The sequence below is a fragment of the Martes martes genome (assembly GCF_963455335.1).
Source record: "Martes martes genome assembly, chromosome: 1".
Classification (NCBI taxonomy): Eukaryota; Metazoa; Chordata; class Mammalia; order Carnivora; family Mustelidae; genus Martes; species Martes martes.
The window spans coordinates 194114369-194138640 of record NC_137888.1 but is presented as its reverse complement, the minus strand read 5'-3'; the positions used below and the strand labels follow the sequence as shown (position 1 = coordinate 194138640).

At 44.6% G+C, this 24272-nt stretch overlaps 1 protein-coding gene across 1 annotated transcript in view; it reads left to right on the top strand.

Annotated features, from left to right (window-relative positions):
• Nucleotides 1–24272, top strand: part of CACNA2D3 (calcium voltage-gated channel auxiliary subunit alpha2delta 3) — an 866841-nt gene that overhangs the window by 328981 nt on the left and 513588 nt on the right. The window contains exon 5 of the mRNA XM_080820180.1: nucleotides 10706–10868. Within this exon, the coding sequence (XP_080676306.1) occupies nucleotides 10706–10868 (163 nt within the window). The remainder of the gene's footprint in view (nucleotides 1–10705; nucleotides 10869–24272) is intronic.

The window sequence follows — 24272 nt, the reverse complement described above, 5'->3', positions numbered from 1 at the left end:
ACTGGAGGCTTGCATTTTTATAAGCATTATAATATTACGTAAAGCACTTGGGTCTGTGGAAAGTTGAGACTTCAGTTAACATGGAGCTGTGCGAGGGTTCCCCAATGACATGTTTCCTACAAAGCAGAGCCCTTGAGAAGAAGGGGCCTTCCCCTACTTGGCCAGTTCATGGTCCGGTCAAAGTGTCTCTGCCTAGTAGGATATTGTCTTGGTTCATGTTTCAACAGAAAGGGCTGATTTCTTTTATTTTGGGGTGTCACATTGTTGGGTCCATGGTCAAAGGAACGAGACTGATACAAAGCGAAGGTCAAGCAAAGCTTTATTTCGTGCCAAGCATCGAGAATCAAACTGACCGGCCAGGGCCGTCTCTTGCAAAGAGATGACCTCTCTCTGCCTTACAGACTAGCTTTTAAGGGCAAAGGCCATGTGGTTGGGCCTGGCCACGCACAGGTGGCCAATGAGACTGTAACACAGAGAAAGCTGCACAATCTTGCTAGGTCACACATAAGTGACCAATTGAATTATAATTTACCTTATAGTAGATATTTGAACTAGCCTATCACCTTGGTCAGAATTGGCGCCCAAAGGGCACCCAAAGGGCGGGACCAATACTCCTTGGTAGCTAGGGAGACAGTATGTGCCCCCACCGATTGGATGCCTCCACCTGGCCTGACCCACCCTTATATTTGGGCTTTGTTACCTGACCAGTTTCTGGGACTTGTTTTTAAGTAAGTTCCCTGAGGGGGGTGGACAGGGTCAGATTGAGCTGCTCTGGCTAAATAGGCCCTTACAATATCATAGGAAATTATTTTTCAAAAAATAGCTGTGTGTGGAATGTATTAAACTGAGTTTTGTTTCTCTCAAGTTTTTGATTTAATAATTTAAAAAAGTTAAAATCTTTTGTGATGTGATTATCTGTTTTCTGTGTGTTGAGTTTGGGGAGTTCTTTATAGATCTTGGAGATCAGCCCTTTGTCTGTAGTGTCATTTGCGAATATCTTCTCCCATTCCGTGGGTTGCCTCTTTGTTTTGTTGACTGTTTCCTTTGCTGCGCAGAAGCTTTTGATCTTGATGAAGTCCCAAAAGTTCATTTTTGTTTTTATTTCCTTTGCCTTTGGAGACATAGCTTGGAAGAAGTTGCTGTGACTGATATCGAAGAGGTTACTGCCTGTGTTCTCCTCTAGGATTCTGATGGATTCCTGCCTCTCACGTTGAGGTCTTTTATCCATTTTGAGTTTATCTTTGTGTATGGTGTAAGAGAACGGTCGAGTTTCATTCTTCTACACATAGCCTTATACCAATTAGAATGGCCAAAATTAACAAGACAGTAAACAACATGTGTTGGAGAGGATGTAGAGAAAGGGGAGCCCTCTTACACTGTTGGTGGGAATGCAAGTTGGTGCAGCCACTTTGGAGAACAGTGTGGCGATTCCTTAAGAAACTAAAAATAGAGCTTCCCTATGACCCTGCATTTGCACTATTGGGTATTTACCCTAAAGATACAGATGTAGTGAAAAGAAAGGCCGTATGTATCCCAGTGTTCATAGAAGCAATGGCCACAGTCGTCAAACTGTGGAAAGAACCAAGATGCTCTTCAATGGACGAATGGATAAAGAAGACATGGCCCATATATACAATGGAGTATTATGCCTCCATCAGAAAGGATGAATACTCAACTTTTGTAGCAACATAGACAGGACTGGAAGAGATAATGCTGAGTGAAATAAGTCAAGCAGAGAGACTCAATTATCACATGGCTTTGCTTATTTGTGGAGCATAAGGAATAACACAGGACATGGGGAGATGGAGAGGAGAAGGGAGTTAGGGGAAATTGGGAGGGGGAGACGAACCATGAGAGACTGTGGACTCTGAGAAACAGACTGAGGGTTTTGGAGGGGAGGGGGGTGGGAGGTTGGGTGAGCCTGGTGGTGGATATTATGGAGGGCACGTATTGCATGGAGCACTGGGTGTGGTGCATAAACAATGAATTCTGGAGCACTGAAAAGAAATTAAAATAAATAAAAATTAAAAAAATTTTGTGACTTAATTTTTTTATTGAAACATAAATTTCTATGTAGTAAAATACACAGCTGTTTAGCAAATAATTCAGTGAGTACTGACAAATGAATATACCTGAGTAATTCATACCTCATCAGGATATAGAACATTTCCAGCAACCCAGAATGTTCTCTCCTGTCTCTTTGAAGTGGAAAGTCCCCTCCCCTTGGAGAAGCAAACCATGATGGCTCTCACTATTGAATAATAATTTTGCCTGTTTAGAACTTCATATAAATGGGATTGCACATATGTTCATTTTTTGTTTCTGGCTTGTTTCACTCAAGATGTTTGTTAAAACCAACCATATTTTGAGTGTATCAGTAGTTTGTTCCCTAGTAATAATCCACTATATGAATATATCACAGATTTATTTATCCTTTCATCTATTGATGGACAGTGGGCTTCTAGTTTTTGGCTATTGTAAATGGGGCTTCTGTGAACATTCACACCACATTTTTGTGGCTATATTTCCATTGGATAGATACCTAGGGGTGGAATTAATGGATCATAGGGTAGATAAAAGAACTGGTAAAATGGTTTTCCAAAGTTTTTTACATTTCCATGAGTAATGTATAGGATTTCTGCTTACTCTGCATTCTTGCCAACATTTGGTAGTTTCAGAAATTTTAATGTTAACTATGCTAGTGAATGTAAAATTGCATCTGGTTGGAGTTTTAGTTTGAGTTTCCCTGATGACTAATCATGTTGAACCCTCTTTGGCTTGCTTATTAGTCATTCATACACTTTCTTCGGAAGGTGTTCAAATCTTTTGCCTTATATTTTCTTTTTCTTTTTTTTAGAGACGGGGAGAGAGAGAGGGGTGGGGAGGGGCAGCCGGGGGCAGGGAGAGAGAGAATCTTAAGCAGGCTCCATGTTCCCCACAGAGCCCGACACAAGGCTTAATCTCACAACCCTGAGATCACAACCTGAACACAAATCAAGAGTCGGACACTTAACTGACTAAGCCACCTAGGTGCCCCAGCTGCCTTATATTTTCACTAATGTTTTGAGTTATAGGAATTCTTCACATATTCTGGGCATAAGCCATTGGTCAGATGTGTATTATGAATTGTTTTTCCTCAATAATGGTTTTTCTGTTTCTTTTAATAATAGTGAATTTAATGATTAAGATTTTTGAAAATTTTAAAGTCTAAATTATCGATTTTTAAAATTGTAAGTGCTTTGTATGTCCTAAGAAATCATTGCCTATCTGAAGACTACAAAGAAATTTATCTTTTTTTTTTTTGAGAAGTATTATAGGCTTTTTTTTTTTTTTGAGAAGTATTACATCAAACTTTGTCATCCATCTTGAATTACTATGTGTGTGTTGTGAATTAGGTGTGAGGATGTTGTTTTCATATGCTTAGTCATTTGTCCCAGCACAATTCATTGAAAATATTTTCCCCATTTAATTATGTAGGCACCTTCACTGAAACTCAGTTAACTCTGTGTGTATGGCCTCATTTCTGGATTCTCTATGCTGCATTATCTGTTTGTCTATCCTAATGCCAAGACCACACTGTTTTTGATTAATTACATGTATAGTGAGACTTAAAATCAGGAAATGTGACTCCTTGGATGATTTTTTCTTTTTCAAAATTGTTTTTCATATTCTAGATCTCTTTCATTTCTGTATAAAATTTATAATTAACCTGAAACCTCCTAGAAAAAGCCCACTGAGATTTTGATTGGGATTTCATTGAATTTTGAGATCAATTTGGGAAGAATTAACATCTTAATACCAAGTTCTCTAATCCTTAAATAAGGCATCTCTTACCATCTGTGTAAACCTGTTTAAATTTCTCATAGCAATACTTTGTAGATTTTAGTATACAGGTATTACACATAATTTTAAAAATTTATACTTAAGGATTTCATGTTTTTATACTATTGTAAATGTTACTGTGCTTTCAATTTCAAATTCCAATGGTTCTTTGTTAGTCTATTAAAATACAGTTGATTTTTGTATATTGATCTTATATCATGTGATCTTGCTAAGTAAACTTACTAGTTGTAATAGATTATGTGGATTCCTTAGGGTTTTCTAACATAGATACTCATGTTATCTGCAAATAAAGACAGCTTTTTCCTGCCCAATTCCTAAGGCATCCATCCATCCATTCATTCATTTATTCATTCGTCTTACTCTAATTACTGGGACCACCAGTACAATGTTGCATAGAAATGGTAACCCATCCTTGCCTTGTTCTAGATCCGGGAGGGAAAATATTCACTGTTACATAAGAAATATAATATCCTTTCATCCTTTTTCATCATTTTTGTAAGGTGTTTTTTATTAGATTGAAGACATTTTATGCTATGTCAAATTTACTATAAATTTTTATCATGAGCAGAAATTGAATTCTTTCTAATGTTTTTTCTGCATTGATTTGGTAATGTGATTTTTTTCTTCTTCATTCTTTTAACGTGGTGAACTGTGTTGATTGATTTTTCAGATAAACCAACCTTGAATTCCTACTATCAGTATAGCTTAGTCATGATGTATTATCCTTTTAATTGTGGTTGCATTTGATTCAGTATTGTATTAGCATTTTTTCCTCTAGGTTAATGAGAGACATTGGTGTATAACATATATATTTTTAAAGATTTAATTTATTTATTTAAGGAAGAGAGAGAGAGAGAGTGAGAGAGAGCACAAGTGAAGGGCAAGGGCACAGAGAAAGGGAGAAGCGGGCTCCCCACTGAGCAGGGAGCCCAATGTGGGGCTCGATTCCAGGACCCTGGGATCATGACCTGAGTTGAAGGTAGGCACTTAACTGACTGAGCCACCCGCTTGCCCCTGTAATATATTCTTTTTAAATGTTCATGTCTGATTTGGATTCAGAGTTATGCTACCCTCATTAAATAAGTTGAGAAATAGTTGCTATAAGATAGTTCTTTTTTTTTTCCTTATATATTTGATAGAATTCATCACATAAGGCATCTGAGCCTAGAGCTGTTTGTTTTAGCATGGCTAGTAATTGTGAACTCAATTTTGTCTGTATATATAAAGCCAGTCATATTTTATATTTCTTCTTGTGTCCATTTTGGTAGTTTATATGTTTCAAGGAATTGGCACTTAAGTTATCAAATATTAGCATTAAGTTGTTTGTAATATTTCCTTATCCTTTCATTATCTGTAGGATCTATAATGCTGTTTCTTCTTTTATTCCTGGTACTAGTATTTTGTACTTTCTTACATTTTTCTTCATCAATCTAGCTAGGGTTTTAAATTTTCATTAATCCTTGTAATGAACCAAATTTTGATATCTTTGATTTTTTCCCATTATTTTTTTCTATTTTTATCATTTCTGCTTTTATCTCTATTATTTCATTCCTTCTTTTAACATTGAGTTTCATTTCCTCTTTTTCTGTCTTTTTACAGGAATATCTTAAACTATTCATCTTAAAGTTTTCTACTTTTCTATTATAAGACTTTAAATTTGTAAGTTTTTCTCTAAACTCTGCATTTCTCTAAACTGCTACATCTGGCAAATATTGTTTTTTTTTCATTACCATTCATTTCACAATATTTTCCAATTTCTCATGTCATTTTCTTCCTTGACTCATGTGTTATGAAGTAGTGTGCTGTTTAATTTCCAAATCTTTGGGGTTTTTCTAGATATCATCTTTTCTTAGATATCATTGATATTTTTCATGTCATTATCATATAATGACCTCTAAAATGAGCCCATTGTTATCAGAGAACATACTATGTGGGTTTTAGCTATTTTAAACTGACTGAGACTTGTTTGGTAGCCTAGTGTGTAATCTGGAAAAGAATGTGTGCTCTGCAATTGTTAGGTATAGAATTCTATAAATTCAGTGAGGTTACATTGGTAGATAGTGTTGTCCCATGACCACCCCCCAGTAAATGTCCTTAGCACTGTGTCTTTATCAAGCCTCCTGGTGGGCAGCATTGCAAATGTGTTGTCACAGTTAATTGTTGAAAGAATTAGTGCATCTTATGTGATTGCCCCAGAAGATAACTCTTGGAAATCTGAATCTGGATTCCTGGGGATTTTCTCCCATGTGGTCTCTTGGCTGATTTGCTTAAATATTTTCACTGTGAGGAATCTTTTCGACAACCAACTTTGGTTTCATTCATTTTTCTCTATTGATTTCCTGTTTTCAATTTCGTTGACTTCTGCTCTGCAAATAAAACAGTTTTATTTTTTCTTCTGGTTATTTTGGATTTAATTTGCTCTTCTTTTTTTAGGTTTCTAAAGTATAAACTTAGATGATTAATTATTTTCCTTTATTAGGAACATTTGTTCAATGTATAAATTTTCTTCTAAGTTCTGCTTTTGCTATGTCTCACAAATTTAGTAAGTTGTATTTTAACTTTTAGTTTATAATTTCTCAAGACTTCTTTTTTGACCTATGTGTTATTTAGAAATATGTTCTTTGCTCTCTAAATATTTTGGGATTTGTCCAGCTATCCTTTTGTTATTGATGCCTAGTTTGATTCCAGTATAATCTAGAAGCAGAAACTGTGTGATTCCTATTCTTTTAAATTTGTTAAGGTGTGCTTTATGGCCCAGAATGTGATCTGTCTTGGTGATTGTTCCATGAGAGCTTAAGAAGAATGTATATTCTATTGTTGGATGAAGTATTCTATATATGTCAATTAGATCTCATTGGTGGGGTTATTCAGTTTAACTATATTTTTACCAATTTTCTGCTTGCTGGATTTGTCAGTTAGTGATAGAGGGGTATTGACGTATTCAAATATAATATTGAATCCATTTATTTCTCCTTGTAGTTCTATCAGTTTTTACCTCACACATTTTAACACTCTGTTGTCAGTGTATACATGTTAAGAATTGTTATGTCTTCCTGGAGAATTGACCCTTTTATTATTATGTAATGCCTGTCTTTTTCCCTAATAAATTGCCTTGCTTTGAAGTCTGCTTTGTCTAAAATTAACATGTTTACTCTTTCTTTTGATTAGTGTTGCAATGGTATATCTTTCTCTGTCTCTTTACTTCTAATCTATCTGTTCTTTATATATACAGCGAGTTTTTTGTAGAAAACATACAGTAGGGTCTTGTTTTTTCATCTACTCTTAGTTTTTGCTTTTTAATTAGTGTATTTAGGCCATTCACATTTAAAGTGATTATCAGTATAGTTGGATTAATATTACCATGTTTGAACATGTTTTTTATTTGTTGATCTTGTCTTTCTTACTCCTTCCTTCCTTCCTGCCTGTCTTCTACTCTTTCTTTGCCTTTTCTGGATTTAATTAATTATTATTGATTATTATTAATTATATATTATTATATTATATATAACATATATTTATATATATTTTGCCTTTTCTGGATTTAATTAATTATTATTAATTATTATTAATACTGTATATAATTACATATCATTATGTATTATTATTAAGTAGTAATTAAATATTTTTTGCCTTTTCTGGATTTAATTAATTTTTCTTCTTGCTTAGCATGTAAATTATACTTCCTTTGAATATTATTTTAGTGGTTACCTCATAGTTTGCAATATATGTTTACAACTAATTCAAGTCCAATTTCAAATAGTCCTGTACCACTTCATGGGTACTGTAGGTAGCTTTTAACAGTATTCCCAGTTCCCCACTCTTGTTCCAACACTGCTGTAATTCCTTTCACTTACCCATAAAGTATAATTACCCAACAATTTGTATTATTATTTTGAATGAACTTATCTGTAAGGTCAGTTAGGAATAAAAAAAATGATTTCTATATCATTGATTTCTGCTCTTATCTTTATTATTTCTCTTTTCCTGCTGGATTTAAGTTTATGCGCTGTTCTTTTTCCAGCTTCTTTAGGTGTAAGGTTAGATTGTGTATTTAAGACTTGTAGTTTCTTTTTATTTTTTATTTCTTTAGAAGATTTTATTCATTTATTTGACAGAGAGACAGAGATCGCAAGCAGGCAGAGAGGCAGGCGGAGAGGGGGTGAAGCAGGCTTCCCGCCGAGCAGAGAGCCCGATGTGGGGCTTGATCCCAGGACCCTGAGACCACGACCTGAGCCGAAGGCAGAGGCTTAACCCACTGAGCCACCCAGGCACCCCTAAGACTTGTAGTTTCTTGAGAAAGGCCTGTATTGCTATATACTTCCCTCATAGATCTGCCTTTGCTTCATCCCAAAGGTTTTGAACACTTGTGTTTTTATTTTCATTTTTTTCCATGAATTTTTTCAATTCTTCTTTAATTTCCTAGTTGACCCATTCATTCTTTAGTAGGATGCTCTCTAGCCTCCCTGTATTTGAGTTCTTTCCAACTTTCCTCTTGTGATTGAGTTTGAGTTTTAAAGCACTGTGGTCTGAAAATATGCATGGTATAATCTCAGTCTTTTTGTTATATGCAACGGATGAATCATTAAATTCTTCTGAAACTAATAAAAAAAGAATAAGAAAATGATTATTTTATTTTACTTTCATTTATTCCTGCTGTAACAGTCTTCTTTATGTAGATCAGAGTTTCTTTTTTTTTTTTTTTTTAAGATTTTTATTTATTTATTTGACAGACAGAGATCACAAGTAGGCAGAGAGACAGGCAGAGAGAGAGGAGGAAGCAGGCTCCCTGCTGAGTAGAGAGCCCGATGCAGGGCTCGATCCCAGGACCCTGGGACCATGACCTGAGCCGAAGGCAGAGGCTTTAACCCACTGAGCCACCCAGGCGCCCTAGATCAGAGTTTCTGACCTATAACATTTTCATTTTCTTAAAGGACTTTTAATATTTTTTGCAAGGCAAGTCTAGTCCCAAAAAATTTCTTCAAATTTTGTTTATATGAAAAGGTATTTAGTCTCTTTCAATTTTGAAAGACAATTTTGCTGGATACAGAATTCTAGGTTGGTGGGCCTTTTCTCTGAACACTAAGTATTTTACTCCACTGTCTTCTTGCTTGCCTAGTTTCTGAAGAGAAAGCCGATATAATCCTTATCCTTGTTCTTCTAAGACCCGCCCCCCACCCCCCATTTCTGACTTTTTAAAGATTTTCTTTTGGTCTTTGTTGTTGTTGTTGTTGTTTCAGTTTGGTATTTTATGCCGAGGTGTACATTTCTTTATATTCACGCACTTCGTGGTCTTTGAGCTTTTTGGATCTGTGGTTTGGCACACATCATTAATTTTGGAAAATTCTTAGCCATTATTACTTCAGATATTTCTTCTGTTCCTTTCTCTCTTTCTTCTCTTTCTGGTAATCCCATTACATATCTGTTACACTTTTTGTAATCGTACCACAGTTCTCAAATATTCCGTTCCCTCTTTTTTTTTTCTTTGCTTTTCAGATTAGAAAGTGTCTTTTGACATATCTCCAAGCTCATTCATTATGTTCTTGGCTATGTCCAGTCTGCTGATGAGCCATCAAAGGCATTCCTCATTTATGTTATAGTGTTTTTGATTTCTTGCATTTCCTTTTGATTATTTCTTAGAATATCCATCTCTCTGCTTCTTATCCATCTGTTCTTACCTGTTTTGTACTTTTTCTATTCATGCCCTTAGCATATTAATCATAGTTCTTTTAAATTCTCAGTCTGCTAAATCCAATACACTTGCCATCTTGGAATACTGCTCAGTAGATAAGCACACAGACTCTGGAAGTAGATGGCCTGTGTTTGAATTCTGGCTCTGCTCATCATCTGTGTTGTCTTTCACAATGTACCTCTGTTCTTTCTACCTCCGTTTCTTCATTGCTGAAGTGGGACTCCTCACAAAACCTACCTCATAGAATTGTTAAGAGAAATGAAGCACATGAAAAGCACTTTGGGGGAGCCTGGGTGACTCAGTCAACTAAGCCTCTTACTCTTGATTTCCACTCAGGTCATGATCTCAGGGTTATGGGATCAAGCGCTGCATTGGGCTCTGTGCTGAGCATGGAACCTGCTTAGGTATCTCTCTCTTCCTCGGCTCCTCCCCACCCAGATAAATAAATAAAACACTTAGAATAATGTCTGTCACAAACTAGGCCTTCTGTGTATGTTAGATGATGATGATCATGACCGTGATGAGGTTGACGATGAGACAGCCATTTGTGCCATGTGCCAGCACACTCCCATGCGAGGCCTATGGCCTGTGTTGTCTCCTCTGCCTGGGGTGCTTCTCCCCGGATGCCCACATAGCGTGTTCCTCCTGTCCTTCAGTCTCTGCCTGAGTGTCCCCACAGCACTGAGACCTTTGCTGAGCACCGTATGTAAACACAGCCCTTCCGCTGCTGTTCTCCCTGCCTTCCCCAGCTTGGCTCTTTTCCCTAACGAGTATGGTTATAAGACATTACGGATTTACTTGTTATTTTTTTGTTGACTTCATAGTCTCCTTCAACTTAAATGTCATCTCCTTCAACTTAGGGGCAGGGTTTGTCTTCAAAATTTAAAGAATTAAAATATCCTTAGGGCAGTTTTCTCTAGTTATAAAAAGAACTACTGTGCAGCTCCTTACAATAAGGTTTTGAAGACTATTTAATATTTGAGAAATATTTATCTGGTGCTATCACGCCTGTGTAGGAGCAGCCACAGGCATCAGGGAAGACTAAAGGAGATAGTGTGACTAAGGCAGGGTCCAAGCCTGTAGGGGACGCCCCGCAGCCTGTGCCCAGGTCTGTCTGAGTTTACAGCCTCCGGCCCTAAGCCACAAGTAATGCTTTTTGACTTTCTCTTTCAGTATGAATACTTCAATGCTGTGCTGATAAACGAAAGGGACAAAGATGGGAATTTTTTGGAGCTGGGGAAGGAATTCATCTTAGCCCCAAATGACCATTTTAATAATTTGCCTGTGAACATCAGTCTGAGTGACGTCCAAGTGCCCACGAACATGTACAACAAAGGTAAGACTCACTGCTGGCGCTCCTTGTAGAGGGTGGTGAGCAGGGGGTACGAGGGACGGCTCCGGCTGGTTTGGGGTAGTGTGTTTTTTGAAAAATACTGTTACAAGCTGGGTGTGTCAGCATCAGCGGGATAGGTGAGGTGTGCCTGTTCTGCCTGGAGACAGCTTGCTGTTGTCCCAGCTGGTGTTTGCATCAAGCCATCTAACATGTAATCCAGGGGCTGGCAAGCCTTTTCTGTAAAGGGCCAGCTACTAACTAACTTGGGCTGTGCGGGCCACAGTGTCTCTGTTATAGCTTCTCAGCTCTGCTCTTCTGGCACAAAGGCGGCCTTAGACACCGCATCAATCAGTGGCTATGGCCGTGTGCCAAGCCACCTTTTTATCTACCAAAACAGATGGCTGGGTTTGACCCGCAGGCTGTAGTTTATGACCCCTGCTGTAGTCTTGTTCTCTTCTCTTCCATTCCTTATCATGCTTTTATGGGTTTGGGAGCCCCCAGGGTTGCAACAGAATCAGCTGTGGTCTTTTCTTGGGGTACCAAGCAGGATGGACCTCCGTGGGGCCCCCCGTTTCAAGCTTGAATGGAGAATCCACTCAAATCCAGCCTTCATCATAGACTCCCAGTTCTTCCCCCCAAATTCTCATCTGCCCATGTGAGCTGGGATTATAATGGCTGGGGATGGGGCTGTGGCCTCAGACTATCTCTGGTTGGTCCCGCATTCCATCTCTTACTGGCTGTGCCTTTCGTGCACCCCCTTGTCTCTTTAGAACTCTGTTTCCACATATCTAGGATGTGGATAATGTGTCCACTGCATGGGGTGATTGTGAGGGCCACACCTCACGAGTTGGTGGGAATGTTGTGTTCAAGTGAAGGATGTTGCCCTCTTTATCCTCACTGTCAAAGAGTAGGACTTTGCTCTGCTTTGTCAGACCTGACCAACAAAGAGCCATCCCCCCCAAAGTAAATCGGAAAGCCATGGCATCTTTAAAGCAAAATGCTGCCCCGTTGTCTGTCAAGGTTTCAAAGACATGGGGAGCCAGTTTCCTCCCCACCCCTCTAGTTTCAGTGTCATATCCAGAGTGCAGTGGTTAAGAGAAGAGCTCTGGGTATGAGTCCCACTCTTCCCCTTGCTGGCTCTGGGATCCTGACCAGGAAACTTTGTCTCTCCAAGCTTCGGTTTCCCATCCTGTAAGAGAGGGATAAGGATACCACCCCCTTCTGGGGTTATTGCAAGGCTATGGAGTGATGTGTGCACAGCCTTAGCAATTAGAGTTGCTCCCAGAAAGCGCTCAGTGCATTTGAGCTGCCATGATTATTACTGGAAATGCCGTGAATACACATTGCATTTCTAAATTATCCTAGGTCACCATTTCAAGAGCTTGGTCAATGATTAAAGAGTTCCCAGCTCACGGCCTGAAACGCTCTTGTGCTTATCTGTTGTGCCTGGATACCTAATGTCTCCCTTCCCAGGTTACCCGTTACCTATGCTTAAAATTTAGAGGAGACAGTATCCTATCCATGAACTTCTCTGATGGTTTTTGGGGACCCCATGGTGAACCAGGCACAGCCCCTCCCTCAAGAGGGCCACAGTTTATTTGGGGGAACAGGTAGGTAAAGAGATCAGTAGAACACCCTGTGTGTCGCCTGCTGGCCACAGTTACAGTCAGTGGGGGGCAGTGGGAGCTCCAAGGAGGGAGCCCGACCATAGACTCATGTGGACAGCTATGTATTTATCTCTCTCTCTCCCCTTCTCTCTCTCCAAGAGAGTGATGCCAATCTGAACCGTCTCTCATGGGCTCTGGACTGAACCATGCCCTGTGACTGAATCCTCACTTTGGACTCTTCCTGAGGGCAGATCCCTGAGGACCCAGGCCCTAGAGGGCTCAGCCCCACCTCATCGAGTACAGTTTGCTCTAGTCCCCCAGGGTGAGCCTGTCAGCCAAGGAAGGAAACCCCCTTCTGTGCAGTGTGGCTGGAAGAAAGCCATCCTCTCAGCATTAAATGCATTCTCAAGTGAAGATGAAAAATTAACAAGATTTTACAGAGCAATTTCAGACATAAAACAATTCAGACTGATCTTTTAAAATGTGGCAGCTGCTTCAAGGTTGCTCGAACCATTAGCACCATTATCGAGATTTAATTGCACCTTGAGCTTTAAAGGCATAATTGTACCTTTCGATGGCGGCAGCACGTTAAGGGACCAGCCCTGCCATTGATCACATGGGCTGCAGAGTCATGGCTCTGAGGCTCACAGAATCCTAACAGATCGCTATAGCCATGGAAGTAGGTAATAATATTTAAATACAACCTCCAGGGGCGCCTGGGTGGCTCAGTGGGTTAAGCCTCTGCCTTCAGCTCAGGTCATGATCCCAGGATCCTGGGATCGAGCTCCACATCGGGCTCTCTGCTCAGCATGGAACCTGCTTCCCCCTCTCTCTCTGCCTGCCTCTCTGCCTACTTGTGATCTCTCTCTCTGTCAAATAAATAAAATCTTTATTAAAAAAAATAAAAAAATAAAAAATAAAGCCAACTTCCAGGGGTGCCTGGATGGCTCAGTGGGTTAAGCCTCTGCCTTCGGCTTGGGTCATGGTCTCAGGGTCCTGGGATCGAGCCCCGCATCAGGCTCTCTGCTCAGTGGGGAGCCTGCTTCCCCCTCTCTGTCTTCCTGCCTCTCTGCCTACTTGTGATCTCTCTCTGCCAGGTGAATGAGTGAAATCTTTAAAAAAAAAATAAAAAATAAAGCCAACCTCCACAGCCCTTGTGGGACCTGCCTACCGCCCCTACCCAGACTCAGTGCTCCCTCAGCGAGGCTGTGGGGTCATGGACCAAGGTCAGCCAGGCGCTGTGTCCTGTTTCTGCCAAGCAGTGAGTAGCCGCACAAGGGAGAGAGGAAGGGACTTCAGGAAAACTCCTGTCTCCATTCCACCTAATTCAAACCAGCCTTAGTCTTTTTTCTTTTCAAGCTGCAGAAATGTATTTCATGTTAAGAGGGCCCGCCAGCCCAGATCTGGTGACTGATGACATGTACTCGGAACACGTGCTCCAGGCTTGGTCGCTGGCTGGCCGTGCCATTCCCGGGTTAGAAATCTTGGCCCAGGGGCACCTGGGTGGCTCAGTGGGTTAAGCTGCTGCCTTCAGCTCAGGTCATGATCCCAGAGTCCTGGGATTGGGCCCCGCATCGGGCTTTCTGCTCAGCGGGGAGCCTGCTTTCCTTCCTCTCTCTCTGCCTGCCTCTCTGCCTGCTTGTGATCTCTGTCTGTCAGATAAATAAATAAAATCTTAAAAAAAAAAAAGAAATCTTGGCCCAACAAAGGAAACCAGTACAGGATATGCTTTCTGGGCCGCTTGGACAGAGCAGAGCGGGTACATGGGAGAGCGGGTACTTAGGAGAAGGGTCTGATATTTGCCTGGGAGCTGCAGTGCCCTGTGCTTTGGGGCATAACGGCTGGAGGCAGCTGAATGTAGCCAGTAAAATCTGTTTTCTGCGATCTGCTCTTCTTCTCCTTGGCCAGGTCAGCATCTGCCTCTGCTCGTGGTGCCTTTCTCGTGGGCACTACGGGAGACTGGAGCTTCAGAGGTCGTGGCCTCGGGGCAAGCGGGCCCACTGACCCGGAGACTTCAAAGAGCCCCACCCCAGAGTCCTGAGAAATGTGTCTTAGGGTCCCGCTAACTTCTTCACGAGACCTCTTCTGTAGATGTTTGCTGAGCAGCTGCCTTGGCACCTAGCTGGGGCACCGTGTCATCTGTGACACTCCTGGGGAGATGAGCTGAAGCCCAGAGAGAGGCACTGGTTTGATGAGGAAAGCGTGGGGTGTGTGCTTACGTGCGGACCATCGATGGTCTGCCTGTGGGTTCAGATAATACCGAAGTCCTCCCTGGGCTGAAGTTGTGTAAAATACACACACACACACACACACACACACACACACACACACACACCCCAACATACACACACACACACCTGGACATGGACACATACCCACATACCTACATAGGTGCACCTGTTTGCGTGTCTGTATTGACACACGTGTTTGTATATGTGTCATGAAACCTACCCCTTTATTCCCGCCGGTGCCTCTGCACCCAGAAGAGAGGCCCTCTTCTCGTTCACAGTATACGCTTCTCTTTCCTCCCTGGTGCCCCGTTTCTGTTATCCTTACCCAAATGCTCCTCTCAAAAGCCAGCTCAGGAAACCTCTATCATTCACTCTTTCCTTAAGTGACTTCGGTTTAGTCCTTTGTTCTAGGATTGCTTTGCTCCAGAAGTGCACTGCGTGTCTTGTTGTTGTTATTGTTGTTGTTTGTTTTTTGTTTTTTTTTTCCTTTTCCACTTGGAGTTTTCCGAGGGCAGGGGACTCTGCTGCTTCAACCCGGTGCCCCACTTTCTCCCAACACTATGCTCTTTACTTACTGGGTTTTGCAGAGATGGGGGATGAGCTGGGAGATAGCAGTGCCCCTGCCTCCTGGGCTGTGAGAAGTCAAGCCTGCCTGTAGTGTTCTCATGGTGTTTGCAAGCAATGGAAACATATCCCGGCTGATTTAAATGGGAAACAAACTTTTTGAAAGGACGTTGGTTGGCTCACACACCCTCCAAGAAAGCTGGAGAATAAGGCTTGGAAAATGGTGGGGAAGGAGGGCGGCCAGGGGCCAGAGCCACACCCAGGGCCAGCCTGGCAAGGCTCCCGCACCACGGCTTTGCCTCACCAATGCCTCTGTGACTGCGTAAAAAGTCTGCCCCATTTTCCTCAAACAGACTTCAGAAATGGTCATCCCAGTGGCCTGCCTCAGTGGGTTGCAGTGTGGATTAAGCATGTAGAAGGATGCCTGGTGCACAGTGACCGCCCGGTACCCGAGCTTGGGCAAGTTTCTCTTCCCCTCCCACCCTCAGTATCCTTAGCTATAAAATGGGTATAATATCAATATTGACCTTATGGGATTTGCGGTGAGTGCTGTGTGGCCTCGGGAACAGTGGCTAGCCTACTGATGTGGGCTCCTGTCCCCTGCTGGAGGGAAAAATAAAACCCATGTCATGAGGTTGGGGTCCGATAGCCCAGGGAAAGCATGTGGCCCGTCAGGGAGCCTGGTCCTTGACATGGGCCGAGGCCCGCTGCTCTTGTTATGACCGTATGACTTTGTTCAGTTCTCAGGGGCAGTTATGGTTAAGGCAGGAGGGACTTCAAGAGGAGGCAGGATTAGTAGCCGGCGTTTTCATCGTGTCCTCTCTGGACCACATGCCACCTCTGTGCTGGGGCTGGTGGATGGGGAGCCACTTCTCTCAAGGGCTTGAAACCCACGAACTGGAAATAGACCAGAATTTGGATGGAAAGTGTCTGCTTCTACTCTCAGAGCTGGTGCCGAACAGCAACGGGTGTTCTGTGATTCCATGTTTTTAGGGTTTTGGGCTGCTACTCTGAGGGTTTTCCCCTTACTTCCTTGTCCCGCTTTGCTCCCCCGCTTTCCTCCTCCCCATCGCCATGATGTCAGGGCCCTGCTGGGGAGACAGAAGGCCGCCCGGTGATAATAGCGGGCTAGAAGGGGTGATGGGTTACAAATATGCCCGGAGTAAACAGCAATGACTGTAATTTGGCTGGGGGGGGGGGGTTAGTGGGGAGGGAAAGAAGCCTGTAGCTTCCGAGTATTTTTAGACCCAGGAGAAGAGAGGCAGCAGTTTTCGGCTGGAAAAAGAAAAACACGGATTTTAGACGTTATCCATTTAAACCTCTGCATCATTTTACCACTTTGGCCTTTTTTCCTCCCTCTTCAGCCCCATGAGAGTGGTTAGGCAGTGTTCTTGCCTCGGTTTTTCAGATGAAGTCACCAAAGGTCAGAGAAGAGGGGCGCTCGGGTGGCTCATTCGGCGAAGTGTCTGCCTTCAGCTCAGCTTGTGATCTCAGGGCCCTGGGATGGAGCCCTGTTTCGGGCTCCCTGCTCCGTGGGGAGTCCCTTTATCCCTCTTCTCCTGACCCTCCCTCTCCCCCTACTCATGTTCTCTTTCTCGTTCTCATGCTATCAAATAAATAAATAAAATCTTTCAAAAAAAATAAAGGTCAGTGTAGCACAATGACGTACTCCAGCTCACACAGGTAGGAAGGCTCGTGCCAGGGTAGACCTTGGTTTTCTGATGAGGATCCTAGCTTACTCTGCTGCCTCTCTGGGCAGGAGTGCTGAGAGAAGAAGAACCTGGTCCCTCAGATCCCCTGTGTCTGGGGCTCGGTTACTTCCTGGCCACGTTGGGATACAGGAATGCTTTTGCTCAGGCTGAGAACCTCAGCCCTAGGCCCATCACCAGCCTTCCTCTGAAGCTCCGACTCTCCCTGGGCACTGCCAGGGCACAAGGCCCCACTGTCGTGAGACCCCAGAGCCTGCTCCAGAGTCTAGTCTCTGGCCGCTCTCTGGCCAGCCCTCCTTTCCCACGCAGCCTAATAATTTCAATGACCTGAGGTTCCTGCGTGGGCTGGGGGGGGAGGGGGCAGTGCTGCTGACTCATGTAGCTTCTGCATATGAGCCCTGCAAATGGTTTTGGACCCAAGAAATACAAAGGCTCCAAATGTTGGCTTAGGACAGAAACAGGGAGAGAGCAGGGAGAGGGGGACTGCCTGGCAGAAGAGAGAGGAGGTTGAACTGCTGGACATGACCCAGGCCACCCGTTCCCCTTCCTGACTGCACCCAGCAGAGAGCCCAGGCAGGCCGACTGGGCGGCGAAACTCTCCTGCGCGCGGGGTTAGGTGGGAGTAGAGGGGGTGGCACGGAGCCCCCGAAACTGAAACAGGCCTGGGGAAGGGGAGAACTATAACCACCACTCAGAGCCCAAGGATTCAGTCTGTCTGCTACAATCTAATAGATTCTTCTAAAAAGCCCAGGGAAGGGCAGAGGTGTTGGGGCGGGGGGGGGGGGGGGGCGGATATGGGTCCCCTGCCGTGGGGCGTGGGCGGCGTGGCTGGGTTAGGCTTTGTTAGATGTCCCAACCTATTTTTCAAACGTTGGGTTTGATAAATCGTAAAACGCGCTTTGCCAAGCGTATGTTTCTGATTTGTTGACACGGAAATCATTAAACTGTTGTTGTCTAAGAGCCATTTGATGGGCAAGAAGGCTCCTGAGACTTTTAAGGAGCTGTTCAAAAGTGCCATCACCAAGACCGTGACATAGGCTGTTCCTGACTTTCTCCCCGTCATGAGAACAACTAATGTGCATTCAAGGACAGGACACCACTGAGAGAAACCTAGAAGCAGAGGTGAGGCAGAAGCACCCCCTGCAGCCCAGAGATCCAGGCAGACAGCATTGAGGGGAAGAGAAGCAGCGACACAGCCACCCCATGTTCCCACCCCCCAGGCCAGTGCAGCACCCAGCCAAGAGGTCCCCCCCGAACACCCACTTCCTCCAGCTGGAAAAGGGAGCCTGGAGTGACTGCCAACCTTCCCTAGCATTGGGAGCTGCTCTGTGGGACCCCTTCCTCTGATCTCACACCACCGGGGACTCTTGGGGCCCAGCCCCTGGCGATCTGACTGTCATGAAGAAGGGGTAGGGGCTTGACACAACCAGCCCTGGGTCTTGGCAGACTGAGTTCACACCTGCAGGGCCCAGCTGGGCCCCCCAACCAGCGGCTTTGCTGCCCTGCAGAACCAAGTTGGGGTGTACTCTGATCAGAGAACTTGGGGTGGGGGGTGCAGCTCTGCTCTGGAGACCAGTTTGTCCGCACTCAAACAAGTGCTGAGTCACAGTCCCACCTGCTTGGAGAGTGCATCCTGGCCCCCTCTGAGCAGAGGGACTGGCCCTGGCTCCTGGAAGCTGTGTTCAAGGGGCAGGATGGCAGAGCTGCCCCCCCAGAGCAAAGCCAGGACTGGGTGTGCAGACTTCCCAGGCTCAGCGCAGGCAAGAAGGTGATTCACAGCCAAGGCTGAGGTAGCTCCCGGCCCCTCCTATCCCCAGAGCCTGTTTGGGAAACTGGGAGTAGCCTGCCTTGCCCCCTGCCACCCCCTACCCGGGCCAGGAGGCTGAGCCCTAGCTACACCCCTATGGAGACCCCATGTGACCAGGTGGCTGGCCACAACTCCTGGAAGCTGTGAGGCCCAGTGGCCCTCGAGCTGAGAGATGAGCGGACGGAGTGAAGCCGGGGGCCCTGTGCAGCCTGGAGCCCTGTGCGGCCTGGAGCTGGGGGTACCACAGGCTTGAGTTGAGATGACAAAGAGCTTTGCTGGATTTAGAGACACTTTTCCCACTGCTTTCGGGCAGGAAACCTACTTTGTAGCTGTGTCCTTACGGGTTCCAGTCTCCAGACTGTTTGACCAGGGATGTTCCAGAGCATGGGGAGAGCTCCGGAGCCCACTCAGCAGCCCTGTGTGTGTGCGTGTGTGTGTGTGTGTGCATGACACGAACCTAGGTCTGCATAGGTATTCACGTGTGTATGATGGGTTTGTGTCTGTATTTTCTCAGAAGTGGTGTTGGTGGAAGGAGTGTGTCCCGTGCCCACAGTGGACCCTTAATGCTTAGGCTTATGCTTAGGCCAGAAGCTGGGCTGGTTGAATGAATGAACGGGTAAGTCAGTTCCTCTGTCCTGAGCAGTTTGTGAAGCTCAGCTTAGGTGCTACTGAGCACTTTAGATGAGGTCATCTGCCACTGCCCTGCATGCTGTAAGCGGTGGGGGTCCGCCGTCCCTCACAACCTACGAGGAAGGAAATCAGAAGCACACCGTCCATGGCCTCTGCGCCAGAGTCCCGTCTGGCGCGCTGAACAGGGTAAAACTCAGTGCACGACTTTAGGTATGAGTCGGCAATTTCCTAAGAAGCATGTGAGAAAGGAGTTTATGGCCCCTGCCTGAGGATCTCCAAAACACTGTGGGTTCCCCCCGTTTCCTGCACCCTGGGCAGTGACCCAGGCAGAAGCCACGGTCTCCATGCTCGTCCATTCCCAAGCTCTTTCCAACCGTCAGGCATCTATGAATACCAGCTTGGTGGAAGAGCCTCAGTTTCCCCATCTGTAAGGTGTGGAGCACCCCTGGGAGCATTATAGGAGATAAACGTGCAGCGCCCAGCACAGCACTTGGCACACAGACACTTGATGGGATGCACTCTGGCTCCTCACACCAGAGCCCTTTCCAGCTCCCTGTTCTGTGGTGGGTTCCCAGTGTGGCCCCCAAACCCAGGCACAGCCTGACCCTCCTCTTCAGCTCTGTTTCTGGATGAAATGCAAACACACCCACAAACAGACACCTGTTACCAACCCCCTCCTCCTGCTCATAGTCTTAGGACTCCTGGCAACCTTCCCTTAGGCTTTGCCCTTGACCCCAGTCTGCTCTCCTTGTACCCCCCAGGCCAGGCTTGTCCTTTCCCAAGAGCTTTATCAGGGCCTTGCCTTTCCTTCTACTCTCAGTCCTCCTCTCCAGAACAGCCACCTATCTTTAAGTCTCACAGTGTAGTGGTTTCTTTTATATTTGTCTCTCTCCCCTGGAACTTGAAGATAGGGGCTGTTTAATTTTTTGTTTTTCCATCCCCTTGGGAACCCAGCAGAGGGGATGGAATAGGAAAGATTACCCATTGAACGGAACTGAGTCCTATATTACTATATTACTACCCGAATCCTGCATTACCATTATATTACTTCCTGAATCCTGCTTTTCTACATTACTACCTGAATCCTATGTTACTACATTACTATATGAATATTACATGACTACCGGAATCTTACTTTACTACATTATTCCCTAAATCCTACATTACTACATTATTCCCCAAATGCTACATTTCTACATTACTCCCTGAATCCTACAATTACTACATCACTCTCTGAATCCCGCATTACTACATTACTCCCTCAATCCTACCTCCTAAATCCTACTTTTCTACATTGCCACCTGAATCCTACATTACTACAGGTCATCACAAATGGATTGGTGTATGGTTGTGGTTTTTTTTTTTTTAAATTGGTCTGTCCATTCTACTTCTTTTTTTTTTTAATAAAGATTTTTATTTATTTATTTGACAGAGAGAGATCACAAGTAGACAGAGAGGCAGGCAGAGAGAGGGAAGCAGGCTCCCCGCTGAGCAGAGAGCCCGATGCAGGACTCGATCCCAGGACCCTGAGATCATGACCTGAGCCGAAGGCAGCGGCCTAACCCACTGAGCCACCCAGGCAACCCTGTCCATTCTACTTCTATTTGAATTTGATATTTGGGAGGGAATGTTGCTTTTGAAGACAATAGTTTTAGAAGTATGCTTAATAAAATAATAATTCCATGGTCTTTTAATTTGTTTGTATTTTGTAATACATAGAATAATAAAAATTGAGATAATAGAAATTGAGATGGAGGCTTACAATGGGATAGGAGCTGAATCTGGGCTAAGAGGAATTTAAAAGACAGTGCCCAGGCAGTTAAGGACAATGTAAGAACAGGAATGATTGCTAATAGTGTTCTTTTTTTGTTTTGTTTTCACCTGGTGTCTCCACATTTGTGAATTGTCACAGTAGTAGTAGAGAGCCAGAGTTGGTAGCCGATTTGCTTTAAAAAAAAAAATTAATGATTTAGAGGGAATTCAAAGTCATTCCTATGATAACATCACTCGTAGGAACTTGCTTTCTGATCTTGGATTGGAAGGGAGAGCGGGGACCACCTTGAGCACTCTGGAAATGATAGCAGGGGTATTGCAGCCCGGGCTGGCAGTCAGGTGTGTTCCAGAAAGAGAAACGGAGTAGGAAACTCTGTCCCTGGACTGACGCAGCCAACCTCAATATGCCACAGGTCCCCAAGAGTGAGAAAGGGACCACTTTGCTGGAAATGCATGCCAGCCCTCCAGGATTTGGGAAGCATGGGGAGACATGTGGATATATGGACAGTCCTTTTGTTGCTGCCAGTGTCCTCAGCAGCCCTCCCCGGAGGCCCTGGGTCACCGTACGGTTGTTCAGGGCCGTGTGATCTGAGTGTGACAGATGCTTGTTGCCCCGGGGCTGACCCAGGCCACCATCCATAAAGTGGGCATTATGGCAGTGCCTCTCCCCTGAGGGTTTGTGGGGGTTAAATGAAGTGCTGCTCTACCATCAGCACTGCGGCTAGTATATCGTAAAAGCTTAGTAAGTGTCACTTTCGTGACATATACATGAAACATAAGGAATAGTGCAGAGGATCATAGGGACGGGGAGGGAAAACTGAATGGGAAGAAATCAGAGAGGGAGACAAAACATAAGAGACTCTTGACTCTGGGAAACAAAATGAGGGTTGCTGGAGGGGAGGTGGGTGGGGGGCTGGGGTCAGTGGGTGATGGGCATTAAGGAGGGCATGTGGTGTGATGAGCACTGGGTTTTATACTGAACTGATGAATTATTGAACATTATATAAAAAACCAGTGATGTACTGTATCTTGGCTAATTGAATTTAAATTTAAAAAAATAACACCCCCCCCCCACCAAAAGAGTGATATTGAAAAGCCAGTGGTGTGGCTTCTTCCTGGGAATGTCTCTGACACTGAATAAGGTAATACTCTCTTTTCTCCTGCACCTTGCGAACCCTGTTATTACTGGAGTTTATACCAAGAAATTCAGTGAATAGCAAAGAGTGTACAACCAGAGTTGCTTGTGGGAGTTGGAAGCCAACGAGCACCTTCCATAAGCAGCGGGATCCCCAGTCTTCACACCTGCCCTCCTCTCGCTCATCGTGTTCAGACACTCGGGAAGCCTCTGTCAGTTCAGGCGCTGCTGCTCAGGCCACATGGTTGCTGGGAACCTTTGTGTCCATGTCAGTTGTTGATGTCAACTATAGGGCTCCAAATAATGCTCTTTTCTTTCCTTTTGTCTGGGATGAGGACTTTCAGGAGGGCACTGTCCTTGGCAGGGATGTGAAGGAAACCTTCTTCCTTTTCACTTCTCGCACTGCTTCCCCTCTTTGTAGCTCCAAACTAATGGAAACTTCTGTCCAGGATGCACTACCCATTGTCCTTGGAGCCACTCACCTGCTCATTAGTCCATGATGTCTCCCTCCGTTGGTTTTCCCCCTCTAGATAACGTGCTCTATGCAGGCACGAGCATGATCGAATACAATCCGGTTCGACCCAAAACCTGGTGAAGCTGGAGCCCTCATTGTTCCCATTTCACAGATGAGAATACTGAAGATTTGAGACCTGCTGAGGATGACTCAGCTAGTAAGATGGGCAAATCAGCAGGCAGCCCTGACACTGACTTTGCAACCACTGGGATCTCTGCCTCTTTCTTCTGTGTCCTGTGCACGGCCAGTGTTCCCCACCTGCCATGCCCGAGTATTCCATTAGCTGCATCACCCCTGTTCACGGGCGCACTTCACATGTGTGGCGGTGGAAGGCCCTGGTTTGTCAGACTGTGCTATTTTCTTCTCAGCATGCAAAAATCCATCATAAATGAAAACTAGTCTTATTTTACATAAACACTCCCAATCTCTTCCCCGGATCAAAATAAACGTTGCTGCAGAAAGCCTTTTTTAAAATGTAAAGCAAATTCTACATCAGAATGTCAGTGGGTACCAACTGCTCACACGTTGGGGATATTTCTGTTGGGAGATGAGACGATTCCACATTTAATCCTGCAAACCTGCCATACCAGAATGCACACGAGGGAGTAAGGGGGTAATGATTCACAGTGCAGAAAGGCTCTTCACCTCACCAGAAGGATCCCTGCAGTGTGTTCAGGAGAAATACTTCCTCCACTGTGGTGGCTGGAGTGACATTTGCAGAGCTGGACTCCAGAGACCCCACTGCCATATATTGAATTAATAGACATCCACAGAGCCCCTCTTGGGTGCGGACCTACTACGTTAGCATGAGGAGGCGTGGTGATGAATGGGCAGACGCTCTCCACACTCTTGCATTATTTAGAGGCCAGCAGGGATGCAGACGGGAAGTAGGCACACCAGGGGATGTTTGATGAGACCAGCAGGCTGGTGTGCAGGAGAGGGTTGTGGCCTGGCGGCAACGTGGCCCACAGTGGGGGACACGCTGGGCCCAGCGCGATCTAGGGCTGGGGGATGGACATGATCAGAGGGCATTTTCCTGAGGAACGATGGGTAGGAAATGATTTGGTCAAGGGCTGGGGTGGGAGGGGATGCACAATACATTGTTCAGGGGCCCTTAAAAAAATGTCCTGGGATGAAACAAGGGAAGGAGATGCCGATGCCGTGTGATGCTTGGTGGCCAACTGTGTGCATGAAATACTCCAGGAACATGTGTTTCTACCATAGAGAAGGCCATTTAGTTGTATGAGCCTGCTCTTTCCAGACTTACTTGATTCTATTCTCCTATTACCTATTACCTATTCTCCTATTACCAGTATCTCAGAAGGCACAGGATTCCCCAAGATTAGGACAGCTGCAACACTGGAGCTCTCTGGGCTCAGGTAGCTGGGTCTAGAGGTGAATCCACAAATGATCAAGATGAGGAGGAAAAGATGTAGA